General features: G+C 20.5%; 2 protein-coding genes across 6 annotated transcripts; one reads left to right on the top strand and one right to left on the bottom strand.

The window, feature by feature from the left end:
* Positions 1 to 142: 142 nt before the first annotated feature.
* On the bottom strand, positions 143 to 3,706 carry LOC108002105 (FGFR1 oncogene partner 2 homolog). Of its 5 annotated transcripts, none has more exons than XM_062087056.1 (5): positions 3,574 to 3,706; positions 1,966 to 2,154; positions 1,150 to 1,284; positions 794 to 1,045; positions 143 to 502 (listed from the first exon to the last, which is right to left on the bottom strand). In XM_062087056.1, the coding sequence occupies exons 3-5, from the start codon at positions 1,282 to 1,284 to the stop codon at positions 275 to 277; spliced, it is 615 nt and encodes a 204-aa protein (XP_061943040.1). In that variant the 5' UTR covers positions 1,966 to 2,154; positions 3,574 to 3,706; the 3' UTR covers positions 143 to 274. The 5 variants fall into 5 exon arrangements, with proteins under 5 accessions (XP_061943040.1, XP_061943043.1, XP_061943042.1 ...); XM_062087059.1 differs by having other exon boundaries at positions 1,966 to 2,136; positions 3,574 to 3,685; XM_062087058.1 differs by having other exon boundaries at positions 1,966 to 2,136; positions 3,282 to 3,599.
* On the top strand, positions 3,658 to 12,687 carry LOC108001976 (uncharacterized). Its single transcript, XM_062087053.1, has 8 exons — positions 3,658 to 3,799; positions 6,571 to 6,650; positions 7,277 to 7,398; positions 7,712 to 8,094; positions 8,167 to 8,380; positions 8,466 to 8,988; positions 9,087 to 9,233; positions 9,602 to 12,687. Exons 1-8 carry the CDS (start codon positions 3,759 to 3,761, stop codon positions 12,430 to 12,432), a joined length of 4,341 nt encoding a protein of 1,446 aa, XP_061943037.1. The 5' UTR covers positions 3,658 to 3,758; the 3' UTR covers positions 12,433 to 12,687.
* The last annotated feature ends 3,201 nt before the right edge of the window (positions 12,688 to 15,888 follow it).

The following is a 15,888-nucleotide window of genomic DNA, read 5'->3' as shown; positions in this document are numbered from 1 at the left end:
TAAATGTATGAAATGTATATAAATATTAAAATTAAAAAAAAAACAATTTTAAATCTAAAGTTTAATAATTTTAGATCATAATATTAAATGAAACAATGAAAAAATTAAAATTTTTCTAAAATTCATTAAAAAAATTTGTATGTATAAATCATATTTTACATGTGTATTTTATTGTATATAAGTAATACATTTTTTTCTAGCATTATTTATGTTATAAAATATGAAATAAATAATATGAAATTTATATAAGAGAAATATAAATTAGAAATTTCTTTTAATATACTATTGGATCTGTTTGTACAGTTTTACTCTCTACATCAGTTTCCTTATTTAAGGAGCAATACTTATTTGCAATATTAACTATTTCTCGTAATGTAGTATTTTCTACTTTTAAACTACTATATATTTCTTTTTCTCTCATCTCATTTTCCTCATCTAAAGCTACTGCAGTTTTCATTACTGCTGCCATTTCATTAATTTTTTCCGCTTGGTTGGTAATTATCTGTAATATATAAATCACTTTTAATAATAATAATAATAATATTGTAAGATAAAATTGCAAATAAATACTTCATTTAAATAAATAATATCAAATATAACTCAAATGTTGTTTATTCATATTAAAATAATAAAAAATCTAATTTAGACTAAAATATAAGTTATTTAAAATAATACTTAGTAATAATAATAGTAAGTTATTTAAAATAATAAAATAATATAATAATAGTAAAATTGAATTATAAATCATTATAAATACATTAAAAATATTACTTTTTAATTAATTTTTACTTACATTAGCATATTTTGCATTATGTAATGAAGAAAGATCTGTTTTACAAAGACGTAATAAAGATGCTGTCTGTTGCCTATATTTAGACATAATTAATTCAAGAGCATGATGATGATCTTCTAATGCTTTTTTTAATTCCTTGTTTTCAGCTTGCAATTCTTGTAAATGTTTAACCTCTCTTTGTATTCCTGAGATTAATTGTATATGTGGTCTTTGTTTTGCTTCAGTATTCAAAATTTCTACTTCTTCCTGATACTATAAAAAATAGATAAATTTTAATTATTTTCATAATAAAGAATTTTAGTAACTAAATATTTTATTTTGATATTTCTAAATTAAATTATTGTAAATAAATTTACCTGTTTCATATTAGCAATTTGACTACAAACTGATTCTATTTCACTTATCAAATTATCAGCTGTATTCTCATGATCTGATATTTTAATAACTAACTTTTTAGCATCCAATATAATTTGTTGAAAAGTTAATGACATCTATAAATATAAGATTTTAATAAATTAATTATTCAAAAATTGAATTATTTTATCAAATATGAATATATAATTATAAAATATTTTTTATTCTATATTTGAAATTTAATATTTATCCATAATGGTAATATTTATTTCATATTTTATTATTATATATTCATTATATATTTAATAAATAATTAATATTAATATATTAATTAATTATTTTATATATAATTATATACAATATGTCATTACATTACAACATGTCTTTATATAAATTAATTAATATATAAAATTATATTTAAGAAAATATATATTTTTTAATGTTTTACAATAAATTATTTTATAAATAACAATTATATTGAAATAATGGGAATTGAGGAAAAAAATTGAAGAATTCAATAATTTTATATTAAAATAAAAGAAGTTATATTATATTGTATATAATTTAAAAATTAATATATAGTACATATAACCTTTATTTAATATTATAGATTAATTTGTATAGATTTATTATTATTATTTGTATTGCATTGTATAAAGTATTGTTTTTAATTATAAAAATAATTTATAAGTATATTTGTAAAAATTTTTAGTTTAAAAACTATTAAAAAATTGATGATGCATCAAGTAGGTTATACTTATATCTAAATTGTCAAACATATTTTATGAAAATCTTAAAGAAAATATTTATTCACTTACCTCTTTTCAATAAAAAATTTTATAATACAACTTTCACAAAGTGAAATTTTATTTGCTAATTCATTCAGTTTTAATTGTACGAATGAATAAGATTATGAGTTATATGAAAATATCTTCTTTAGTTATATGATAGGTTTGTTTATTTTCAATCACTTCCGTAAGATCATTGGTCTACCAATCACAAATCAACTATACAAATTGATATATACATTTTTTTATATTATAGATAAATTATATAAATTATTATTTTTTTTATATCTATAATAATTTAATTTTTTGTTAAACAGTTGAATCGATTATAATGATGTTTTTAATGAGTTAAACTTTAGTTGGACTCTGGATTTTTTCTACAATTTTGGATTTTTTTTCTAACTTTTTATAGATTTTAATAAAAAATATTCTTTAAAATCCGAAAATAATAGTTTTAACAGTCGAAATTTTTTAATTTGAAAATTATATACATATGTAATTTCATATTTTTAGGGTTTTTCACGAATTACATGATGCCATCTTGGATTTTTAACCAATCCGTTTAGATCATAGAAATAGTATATATCAAATTCAAATTATTATTTGTCGAAATTTATGAAAAGACGTTAAAAAAATTTTCCAAAATTTGCAATATTTTAAGCTAAAATTCAGTCAATTTAATTAGATTTTATTAAATAAATCTTATTTTTATATGAATAATGATATAATAATATGAATAGTATAAAAATTATTTAATATGTAATAAAAATATTTTCGTCATTTTTTTTTCAAATTTTGGTATTTCTAAAAATACTAAAAAAATTTTCATAATTATAAATTTTAGAATTATATAAAACTTTATTATATAAAGTTATATAAAATTATATAAAATATTAGAATAACAAATAATATATATTGTACATATTTCATTTTTCATTAATCTTTTATAATAATTTTGTATTTTTGTATCATATCATAATATTATTGTATTGTATATAAATAATTTCTATTTATGAACAATTTGAAAAATAGCTTCATATAAGAAAAATTTTAAATATAATAATTTTAAATATTTTTTATATTATTATGTTGTAACACAGAATTGTAAAAATATTAATGTTAATGGAAATAATAAAATTATAATATATGATTTTTATTTACAAAAAAATAGATGCTTTTAAAAAAACATTTTGCAAATTTAAAAACATTAAATGTTCAATTTCAAACATCTTTTATAATTTATATTCTGAATATTATTTATATTATTAATTAGTTATTTTTAGTTTTTATAATTAATTGGCAATAGTTCAAATAAATGTTATATTTAAATAAGACGTAGAGCATACCAGAATACAGAGAATAACAATCCTATTTTAAATAATCGAATACAATTAGATATTAAACAATTTGTAGTTCGTAATTAATCAATGTGTACATAAACATTAATTGTATTTGCCAAGGTAAAAAATGCATTTTGTAATTTACTACATCGAATAGAAATTAATTCTTTTCAATTGTTTAAACCAATCAGGATTTTCTTTGGTTATGAATCGGTACATAATATTATGGAAAAATAATAAATATGTTATGTGGAAAGACTTGCGATAACGAAAACTAAGGTTGGCACACGTAAAACACCTGTGACGATTAGCTCAATGGAACGTGGAAGGGATAACATGGCCACCGCCTGGTGACGTTCGTCCGCCGTCGCCGTCGCGATATCAAATGCTCCTGAAAACAGCTGGTGAACATTTATTAGTGCAAGTTCCGTAGTTTTCAACGCGGAAAATACGTATTATATTCATTGAAGAGTATAAAGCACGATGATGAACATGTGGAAAGTGCGAGAGTTAATGGACAAGGCGTAAGTACAATTAAGTCAGTTACATGCGATCTAACCTTGCTTTTACTTTTTTCGACGCATTCCACTCTACTTGTTTCGATACGCTACACAAGTTTTCGTTTACCTTTAACTACCTTTTTACATTGATTGATAGTCACTTTGTCTACATTGTTTAACTCATTATTCATGCACATGAATGTATATTTCATTTAAACATTTTTTTCTTATTAATTCAAAATATTCATGGAAAATAAATAAAATTATTTATATTTATTTTTGAATAAATTTTTCTTATAATTCTTTATAATAGAAAGATATATTTTTTCTGCAGATTGTAAAAAAATAATTATTTGATTAAATATAAAATTTTATATAATATAAAACATAATATTGAAGAAAATAACATGACTATAAAAGGATAAAATAAACGCTGTTTTTAAATTATGCGATCTATTAATAATGAAAATAATTTAATAATATTCGTTTATTTAATTTTTTTTTATTATTATTATTGTAATATTATTAATATATTATTATTATTGTAATTTTTTTTATGAAATTTATTTAAATATATGTAACATATTGTTTACATAAATAGCAATATAATCTTAAATACAAAAATGTAAAAGTTCGAAAGTTGTCACAATAAATTGTATTGCTGGAAATATAATGATCGCTAATTATATAACATGTTTACTTTTGTATTATAAATATCTTTATATTTATAAATTAACTATATTTTTGCATGAAATTATTATTTTTTTAATTACATATTTTTTATTTTTATTTTATTTTTTCTTATATTTTTATATTTCAAATCGATTTAATTTTCAATGTTATTTGTAATTTTTTTTCCTTTTAATAAAAACATATAAAAAAGAAAGTATTTTATTACTTAAGAGACTAGAATTAACTGATAAGCTATCCTTAACAATACCCTATCTCACAAAGTTATTCTCCGTGATAAATAAATTTGCTCGTTGAATAAGTGTTTGTATATTAAAAAAGGAAATAGATTATATTAATAATTATATCGATAATATATTGAAAATATTAATTTTTTATTTAGTAAAAAATAATTTTAAAATTCTAATATAAATAAGAATTTATTATTAATAGCATATATATTAATTGTTCATTATATGCAATTATATTAAAATGCATAAACTATTATCTTGTAACAAAATCATAATTAGATAATATTTAGTTTATACTATTTATTATTGGGCTTATTTACAGTTTATATTTGTCTTTGCTTCGAAGAATATCAAATTCTTGCATGTAATTCTCACACCTGTTAAGTTTCGCTTTCATATACATATATATATGTATGTATATACATATACCGTTATATTAACGTAAAATATTTGTAAAAATTGAAAATACATACGTTAAATACATACAAAAAGTTAGCATCATAACTATATACTATATTTATACTTCTCTAAAATATTATATTTCTCGCTTATTTTTTCTTCTTTTATTTTTACGAAATCTCGAAATCTAAGTATCATTACTACATCGGTTCTTATACATTCTATATAATGTATGTATATAAGGTTATTGTTGAATTGAATAGGGGTTCTCAAACATCAGTATTATCTTATCTTTTTATTTCATACAATTTTTTAATTTTTTGTTTTACTTTTATGCATTTAATATCAAAATATAATATATATTATTATGTTTGTAATACATTATTATCGTTTATATTTGTTTATTTATTCAAAATAAATAATTACTAGCTAGTTTATATCATCGTGAAAAACGTGAGATATTTTAGCATCTGTAAAAAAGAAACGGAAGAATACTATTATCTCTAACAACTCTTTCTGAATATAAATGCAATCGTAACTATATATACGTAGAGATTTTTTATTCCAAATGTTATTTAAATAATGTATACTTAATAATTTACTTAATAACAAGTTTAAGTAACTTTATAAATTCAATTATTTAAAAAATGTATATAATTCTGTATGTATATAAAGAATTTTTTATTATGATAAGAAATATATTAATTTTATTATTTTTCTTTTCCAAAATTATTGTGTTAAATATTTTTTTAAATATTTTTTAATAATAAACAAATATATTATGAAATATAAATCATATATCGCTATTTATAAAATAAAATATTTTAAATTGCTTTCTATAAAGCCTAAAAAAAAATAATCTTCGTTTTATTACTTTCTATATTATATTTAATAAAAAATATGATAAGATTGTTTTCATATGTAATAAAATTATGAATTTTGAAATAAATGTTATTTTATCAAATAAATATTTGAAAAAAAATAAATATAAATATATAGAGTATTTAACAGCATATTTATGTAATAATCAGGGTATTGAAATAAATTTATAAATTTGCATAAAAAATTAATGATAAAGAATGCAATTTAATCGGATAATTTAATTGGATCAATTTCTTTTTTTTATCAATTTCATTTATAATAATGAATTAAATTGTGAAAATAATTCTTTTGATATATATACAAAAAATATATATATAATTATATAAATGTATATTATAATTATATATAATAAAATATATGTTATTGAAAAATAGAAATAAAAATATTATGTTTAAGCAAAGACGTAAAAATATTGCGCAATTAACAGGTATCCATACGATCCACGTAAATGTAGTGAAAGTATTTTTATTTTAAAATTATTAATATCATCATGTACACTATTTTATATAATCTATTTGAAATTGTCATATATTATAAAATATATATTTAAGTGATAATTTTTATATTAACGAAAATAAAATTTTAATATTATAGGACCAATGTAGTTATGAATTACACGGAAACAGAGGCCAAAGTTCGGGAAGCAACAAATGATGATGCTTGGGGTCCAACCGGTATTTTTATATTTAAATATTTAAATAAATTTAATTAAATTAATTTTTTATCTATATTGAAAAAAATATATTTAAATTTTATTTTTTTTTCCTTTATTTTTTAAACAATAATTATTTGTAATTGCAATTATAAAAATAGAACATTTTGTGATAAAATTATTTATAATATTGTGTTGATATATAAAAAAATATATTATTATATAAAATAAAATTATTTTGATAATATAATTTGAAAATTATTAAAATTTTAAAAATACTTATAAATGATTAAACTAAATTATAATATTATAATTATTTAAAGTTTAATTTTATAAAGATAAAGTAAGATTTATTAATCCAATTTTATTTATTGATATTGTATTTTTATATTATATAAGATTTAAAGAATTCTTTATAATTCATATATTGATATAATTCATAAACTGATATTTTTGTTTATTTTTATATCAATAATTTGATAAATAATGAAAGAATAAAAATTTTTTGAACGATAATTTTTTAAATAAATAATTAATAATTTTTTTAAATATATTACAATTATTTACTGATTGATATTTTTTATAATTTTATTCTTTGCTGAAATTTGACATATGGCAAAATTAATTATACTGCATGTATTACTTCAGGGGCAATGATGCAAGAACTGGCTCAGGCTACATTCACATACGAGCAATTTCCCGAGGTAATGTCTATGTTGTGGAAAAGGATGTTGCAAGAAAATAAACGGAATTGGCGTCGAACGTACAAGGTAAGTTCGTTTCTACTATATATATATATGTCAATTTTTTATAGTATTTGATTATATTAATGTAAATATATATATTAATATAAATTATATTTATATAATATTTTATGAAATTATAATTATAGACATTAATTATAGTAAAGATTAAAAATAATAAATTTAAAAAAAGTAAAGATTAAAAATAAAATATGTAAAAATTAATAATACAATTATATTTATGATATATTTTATTGATATTTACATATATTTTTTATTTTTTATATAATTTTTACTGATATACTTATTTAAATAATTATTTATAATTTATTGTTTTTAGTCTCTTTTGCTGTTGAATTATTTAGTTCGTAATGGATCAGAACGAGTAGTCACATCATCTAGAGAACACATCTATGATCTCAGATCTTTAGAAAATTATACTTGGATTGATGAGTTTGGAAAAGATCAAGGAATAAATATTAGGCACAAAGTTAGAGAATTAATTGATTTTATTCAAGATGATGACAAATTAAGAGAAGAAAGAAAAAAAGCTAAGAAAAATAAAGATAAATATGTGGGTTTATCGAGTGAAGCAATGGGTATAAGATTTGGAAGTGTGGATAGATGGTCTGATAGATTAAAATGGGATAAAACTAATACAGATACTTATAATGATTGGGATCGTGATAGTAGAGGAAAAGGTTTTGAGGATACAAATAATAGGTAAATATTAATTTTTATATTTATATTATATATAATAATTAAATATCTTTATTGCATATTTTTATGAAATAGTGATGATGGTGAGAGAGAAGATTCTGATAATGATGTTCATCCCAGTCCAAAAAGAAGTGGAAGGGAATATAGAGATACAATGGATAGTATAGATCGCGTTAGCAAAACTATTACATCTACAACTTCAACTAATGCTTCACCAGCAAGAATGACGAGAATTATTAAAAAAGTAGATTTAGGAGCTGCTGCAAATTATGGAAGAGAACAATCCAATGTAAGTAAAAAAAAATTAGATAAAGAAATTATAGATTTGGTAATAATTTATAATATATATTGAAAATTAAAAATTAAATTTACAGAATAGTATATCTGGATCACAAAATAACTCTTCATCTGGTAAACAAAAAAATAAAAATGATATTTTAAATGATATTTTTGATTCTCAAAATGAGAATAATACTAAATCAATTGTTGATGATGATGATGATTTTAATCCAAGAGCAAATATTCAGACTACTGTACAAACTCAGAATTCAAATGCAGAATTTGGAGATTTTACTAGTGCATTTGGTAATACTACAGTAAAAACGAAAGATGTTAATGATGAATTTGCAGACTTCACATCAGCTTTTAACTCTTCTGTTATGATACAATCTAATCCCTCAATACAGCCACAAGTAAATTTAATGAGCGCAATACCAAATATTAATAGTTCAATAACAGATAATGTAAATAATTCAATGTTTATTAATGCCCAATCATTAAACACTCCCTCGTATACTACGAATACACTTTCTCAAAATCCTAGTACGAGTAACAATCTGTTTGATACCATACAACCGCAAGTACTCAATAATCAGCAATCATTGAACAACAATACAGGTATTATAAAAAATAATTGAATGATATTGAGTTATTATTTATTAATATATTTACTTATTAACATTTATTTATTTTAATATGAAATGGTTCTCTTATAGCATCTTCAAATACAGATCTTTTATCAGAATTAGATAGCTTAAATTCTTTGACTACTGGTTCTATGGATAAAAGAGTAAATAACTCCAACAATACTAATCTTTTCATAAATATGAGTTCATCAACATCTGCTACAATTAATCATGGAGGTAAAAATATACTATTTATTAAAATAATTCATATTAAATTCAAATATGATTTTATGGTTTAGTTATACTAATTGTTATTTTATAGTCTAACAATATGAAATTTGAAATTAAAAATATTTAAATATATTTTAAGTTTTGATAAATGCATATCTTAGTATTACTTGATCATAAAATCAAAATTTTTAAATAATATTATATTTATTTGGAAAATAAAATACTAATATTTCTTTTATTGTTTATTTTTATAATTATACATATATTTTATAAAAAAAAATCATAAATTTTTATTAAAAAATTTTTTGCATGTTATAACATTGAGAATATGTTTGGAGATAATGTAATGCCCCCAAGAAAGATTTTCCTTACAGCAACCAAGATGGAAAAAAGCATCACTTCAGCTGAAAATCTTTCAAAACATGCTGCAAATCGACTTTTAGAAGAATTATGTTCTATGGGTCCTATTAAAAGTCATAATAGTTTGGAAAAGCTGAAATCATATATTTCTGAATATATTAAATTTTTACCAGGACCACTTACTCCACAAAAGTATTGTAACCTTGATTTTAATCCAGAAATTGATTCTATATTGTATGGAAAAATTTTAGAAGAGATTATTGAAAAATTTGATCATAATTGGCCAGTACAAGAAAATACTTTAGATCCAATACTTAAACAATTGTTAATTGTTGATGGTGCTACATTATTAATATTAACCGAATCTTTAAATGCTTTAATTTTGGCTTTGAAAGAAACAAAGAATGAAAGAAAAATTTTTGTAATTTCGATTATTTTAGAACAATTATTGAAAAGTGATTCTTTGTTTTCTGCCATAGTAAATACATGTAAATATCAAGTGCAGAATGTAATACAACAAGAAGAATTTGATGAAACGTGGCGAAAATTAGTACAAATTTTAGTTTCACTACCTAATCGCGTAGCTAATAAATTAAAAAACAAAATATTTGATAGTTTTCTTCCAGAAAAATATTTTAAGATTATATGTTTTCATATTGCTCATGCAATATCTTTTATAAATATTGGACTACATTATGATATCAAAGCAGAACTAAAATTACTCTCATTTTTAATTAGTAAATTAGTAATCATTACAAACTCAGAAAATTTATTACCGTTTACTAATATTTTAACAGAATGGTGTTTTGAAAATAAAAATAATGAGCGAGATATAATTCAGAATATATTAAAAGCATTAGATACGTCTAGCATAGAACCAATAGCTGTATTATTTTTAAAATATTGCGATATCAATCTTGGAATATATCAAATTTTTGGCGATATATTATTAAATTCAAATTGGAAATATATATTAACAACAAAAATTCCTTTAATGTGTTACTATAAAGATGATAATTTAATAATAAATTTGATCTCATATCTAGCGCAATTTTTAAATAATAATCGTATTCTTATCGAATTATTAATGAAACTTTTAGATATATGGGGTAATAAAAGTGCTTTAAATCATACTTCTGTAGAACAACATAAATATATTACAAAATTAATAATTATGTGTGTAAGAAAATGTAAACATCATTTAAACAGAAATGAAAAAGATAATATTCAAAGACTGTTATTTTCTGGTATATCTGTTCATCTCGAATCTACACATATTATTTTAAGAGCAATGGGAATGTCTGTTGGTGAAATTTTTACTAATGAATTATCCGAATCTGATGATGCACCAAAACTTTCATTTGAATACAACAACATGCCTGATGAAATAACGGATTTAGTACAATCTTTAAAAAATTTAGCTATAGAAATCAAAGTCTCAAAAGAAAAAGAACAAATTAAAAGAAATGATTTAATTACTGAAAATATTGAGTTTAATACATTGGGTGATAAAAAATTGTATGAATTAGGCATTGAATGTAATCTTTTATCTAAAAAGAATATAGAAGAAAAATATAATAAAAACAATCAAATTTCCATTAACAATTCGAAAGAATCGATTATATTGAGTAAACAAAATTTAACAGATAATATAATTAATAAAAGTAATATTGAAAGCGATTCAGAATTAGATAGTGATGACGATTTAATACCATATGATATGTCTCACGATACAAAAGTTAGTAAAAAATTACGACCAGCATATCTGCGAGATCTACGTGATAATTTAGTAAATGACAAAAATTCTAACAATCCAGATATTTTTTCAGAATCTTTACAAGTCTGTGAAGAATTAATATTGTCACAATTACCAAATGATGATGTATCATTTGCAATTGAATTATTAGAACTTTTTATCACGCTTAAAGAATCTTGTTATGTAGAAAATTTTGAAATATTAACATTTAAAGCTTGCGTAGCTATAGTAACTATTTATCCCAAAGATTGTGCTGAATTTTTATGTCGACAATTTTATTTGGAAGTAGATAAATATTCTGTAAGTCAAAGATTATTTTTTCTTGATATATTATCATATTCGGCTAGAAAATTATCAACTATTCCACTTCATGAAAATAAAAAAGATATAATTAATGAAGCTAAAATGAAACAAAAAACAAAAGAAATTTCAAACAAAGTTTCACTTTTCATTAATACTGAAAAAAGTCAACAATACAAAATACTATATAGTGATGATTTTGATGAATTCGAGAAATCTTTCGAGAAAGACGTAAAAGAAAATTGGCGGGAAATTGTTGATAAAAGAATTGAATCAAATACAAAAAGATATGCACATAGTATAAAAATTTCTAAAACATTTGAAAATAAATTCGGAAATATTGCGTCCTCATTTTTTTATCCATTACTTTATGGTTTTGGCAAAGAAAACACTTGCTTGAATAGTGGATTACAAATTTTCACAGATCAAGAAAATATTTTGTTAATTCGATTTTTAGAAACTTTATCTACTATAATGATAGCAGCACAGAATTGTTTGTTAGCTTCTAAAATGGGAAAAGAATTATTGGAATTATCGTGGATTTTGAGATATCACGAACAAGCAAAAGTTAGACTAGCAGTAATAGAAAATGTTGCAGCCGTAATTATTGCAATACCGAAAAATACGATTGTAAATGAATTATTTGAAATTTGTATGGAAATAAGACTATGGCTTTTAGATTTATCCCAAAATGTGATTAGCGGCGATCATGATAAAGATTGTAGAGATTTAGGTGCCAAAGTACTGTTTTTGATTGATTCTATTATAGGTTCAACATTCGATACATAATTATTAATGAGATATAAATATTATTTATGAAAATATATATTTTTTTTAAATATTCGCAAAATAATTCTTAAAGTTAACAGTATTTTAAAATTTTGCATGCTTTTTTTCTTTATATGAATAATATATTGTGAATATTGTGTAAGAAATATTATTATTATATAATTTATGTTATATTAAATACTTTATATGATTTTTATAATTCATTTTTTTAAAAAAATTGTAATTAATATTATAAATAAATAAAATAAGGGATAATTTATGTGTTACTAATATACAAGATTTAATTTTTTTTATAATCTAATAAAATCTTATACATATATAAATATAAGAATAGAATAAAATATTAAAAGAAAGTGTTATTAAAATTAAAAGAGCTTTTATATTTAGGAACAATTGGATTACCATCAGTTACAAATCTTCTTACTCCTACATCTACCAATTCTAAAAATCAAATATCAAATAATACATCCACACAAATTGGATCTACATGGGCTGGTTCAGGATTAAATATAGATCTTGATAATATAATGGGAAGTAAAGCAAAACAAACAGGACCTGCACCAACAATGAATCAATTGGCAAGCAATAGTCCACAACATCAAATTAAACTTATGAGTGAGTTATATATGAAATTTCTATTTGGTTTAATTTTGTTTAATAAATTATAATGAAAATTAGTATTGAATATATACATATAATTAAAGCACTCAACAAAAAAATAATAAAATGTAAAATTTTTTTCTTAAGAAGAATTTATTGTATTATTTCAATTTTTGTTTATTTAATGTTTATTTAAATATATTGTATATATATTATATAATTCTATTATATTTATATTTTTTTTATATTTATGTTAAATATTTATAAATATGTTAATTTTATAATGTTTTTTTGAAACAATATAAATAATTTTATATATATATTAAAATTATTTATATATTTATTTGTTAATTATAGAAAACTCAATTTTATATATTTTATTATTAAAAATATAATTATTTTAGCATCATCAACAATTGGATATACATCACCAATGATTCAATCTCAACAGCAGAAACAGCAGCATATAAATCCAGCATTTTTTCCTGCATTTCAATGAAAGCTTTTTTAAATAAAAAAAGGTGATAATAGTAAAAACAAAAGGCATAAATGAAATAACTTGAAGTAATAAAACAAATAGGGCTTGTTATGAACAATCTATTTATTTAATAAAATGGAGATAAATTTTCTATTTTCTGGACAAAGCAATCTCATTATACAGGGTGCAACTGTAAAAAATTGCATATTGTAAATGTCAGAGCAAAATGGTCAATGAAATATATATTACATGATTTATGTGTTCACAAATAGTTAAAAAAAGAACTATTCATTTCTACATTTTATGTTTTGAATTAAAAATTTGTTCAGTTTTCTAACATATGACTATATCATATGAATTTGATTATATAAGAGAAGAGTAGAAATTTATTGAAAATTATGATAAATATAATCGTGAATACTATATAAAATATATGATTAATTTAAGAGCTCTGTATATTAAGTTTTATGCATATTTGTTGAAATAAGAATTTTAGATATATGTTCCCATTAACATTCCGCAATACGAATGTTGTACTTTTTTAATGAATTATGTTACTTCAAATCATGTGGGAACAAATCAGGCAGACTTGTCTTAAATCTTTTATACATAATGTAAAGTGAATGAATCAAGATTATGCCTTACATATATAATGTATTATAAGTAATGTATGCATGAAAGTGAGTTATAGATATTCGAGAAAATGTAGTATATTACTTTTATTTACTATTGGATATAAGGCATTCTGTTAAATGTTATTCAATGTCTTAAAAGAAAAGAAAATGCTTTTACAGGGGTTGAATGTAGAAAATAGAATTATTGCAGACTTTAGAAAGCTGCATTTACACATTGACAATTTGAATTATAAGGATGGTTTCACTTTTCTATATAAATATAATTATTTGACAATTGATATTCGTCTATAAAAAAAACAAAAAGGCGCAATAACATTACTAATGATATAAGTGCTTCCCTATTATAGTTAGTTTTGCACGAAGAAAATAATATAAAATTAGTAGTTATTGAAAAAAAAATAGGTACATATGAAAGCATAATGCAGGATACAAGAAGTTATCTTAAAAAGAAGCACAGAAGCACAAATCAGCGGGATTTATTGCGCTTCAAAAGCGCTCCACTCAGCATGGTGATTTAATATTATGTTTATTGTCCATTGTAAATTATTTAAGGATTTTATGTAATTATATAGTGATAAAAAATTTAATCATTTATGTGATTAAATAATGATATTCTACAATTTTTTGTAAAATAGGAGAAAGTAAAAATTAAATAAGCATTTCCTTAATTCTTTGTTACTAATAATGATGAAATGCATATCTTTTAAGATAATTGTGGGATTAGTAAAAAAAAAAGATAATTATTAATAATTAGATATTAATTAATAGATTAAGATCCATTTAATTTTATGTATTGTTTATTATCAATAATTTGATATATCTTTGCTGCATAATACTGAAATACATTTTAAAGAATAATTTATAGAATGTTTAGATATTAAAATATTTATTCATCAGAGAATATTAAAAAAATTGTTCTATTTCTTGTTTTTACTATAGTATACTATAGTATATATGACATATTACATAAATAATTGATATAATAAAATTTTTATTTCATAATTATATTATAATTATAGTAGATATACTTCTATTATTTATCAAATAATTAAAATTTAATTTATAAAATATTTCAGAATTTGCAGCAAAGTTGAAATTCATATTTATATATGTTTTTAAACGAATAATTTAGATAATTTGTTGCTTATATAGTACTCTATATAAATATCTATAGAACAGGTGCCCAAAAATTTATTTTATGTGATTGAAAGTATTTTTTATGAATTAATCATAAATTTTATTGTTATTTTATTAAATTTTGTTTAAATCATTTCATAAAGTTGATGTGGAATTAACTTACAGGCTTCTATGCGAGTATCAGAGACTGAATCTTGTATATATAAGGGAAAAATAATTCTTTACATTTTCCATTATTTGAGTATTTTATATAAAGTGTACTATTTGATGTAGATGGGAATATATTTTTAAAGTATTAAACTATACTTACATATATATGTATTAAAACATATATATGTATGTATTATTGTACAAATATAAAAAATATAGTCAATAAGTGCGGTATCATTGTCAGTTGATCCGTATAAATATTAATATAAAGAAGCACGATTACAGTCTAGAATTACAGAGGCCTTTATAAAGTCAAACTGGATGAAAATTAAGATCATGAAAGTTAAATGAACATTTTTTTGTTAGCAAATAAGTTTTATAAATTTTTATATAACGATATTGGAAAATTGATATATATTCAAAAAATTTTATTGATTCTGAATTTAAAAAAAATAG

This window comes from Apis cerana, linkage group LG1 (genome assembly GCF_029169275.1).
Source record: "Apis cerana isolate GH-2021 linkage group LG1, AcerK_1.0, whole genome shotgun sequence".
Taxonomy (NCBI): Eukaryota; Metazoa; Arthropoda; class Insecta; order Hymenoptera; family Apidae; genus Apis; species Apis cerana.
This window is presented reverse-complemented; position numbering and strand designations above follow the sequence as displayed.

Coding starts and splice junctions, on each gene's coding strand:
- LOC108002105 (XM_062087056.1), bottom strand. CDS start 1,284: ATGTCATTAACTTTTCAACAAATTATATTGGATGCTAAAAAGTTAGTT. Junction 1,046..1,149: donor AAATTGCTAATATGAAACAG/GTAAATTTATTT, acceptor TATTTTTTATAG/TATCAGGAAGAAGTAGAAAT. Junction 503..793: donor ATAATGCAAAATATGCTAAT/GTAAGTAAAAAT, acceptor TATATATTACAG/ATAATTACCAACCAAGCGGA.
- LOC108001976 (XM_062087053.1), top strand. CDS start 3,759: ATGATGAACATGTGGAAAGTGCGAGAGTTAATGGACAAGGC. Junction 6,651..7,276: donor TGATGCTTGGGGTCCAACCG/GTATTTTTATAT, acceptor GTATTACTTCAG/GGGCAATGATGCAAGAACTG. Junction 8,095..8,166: donor TTTGAGGATACAAATAATAG/GTAAATATTAAT, acceptor TTTATGAAATAG/TGATGATGGTGAGAGAGAAG.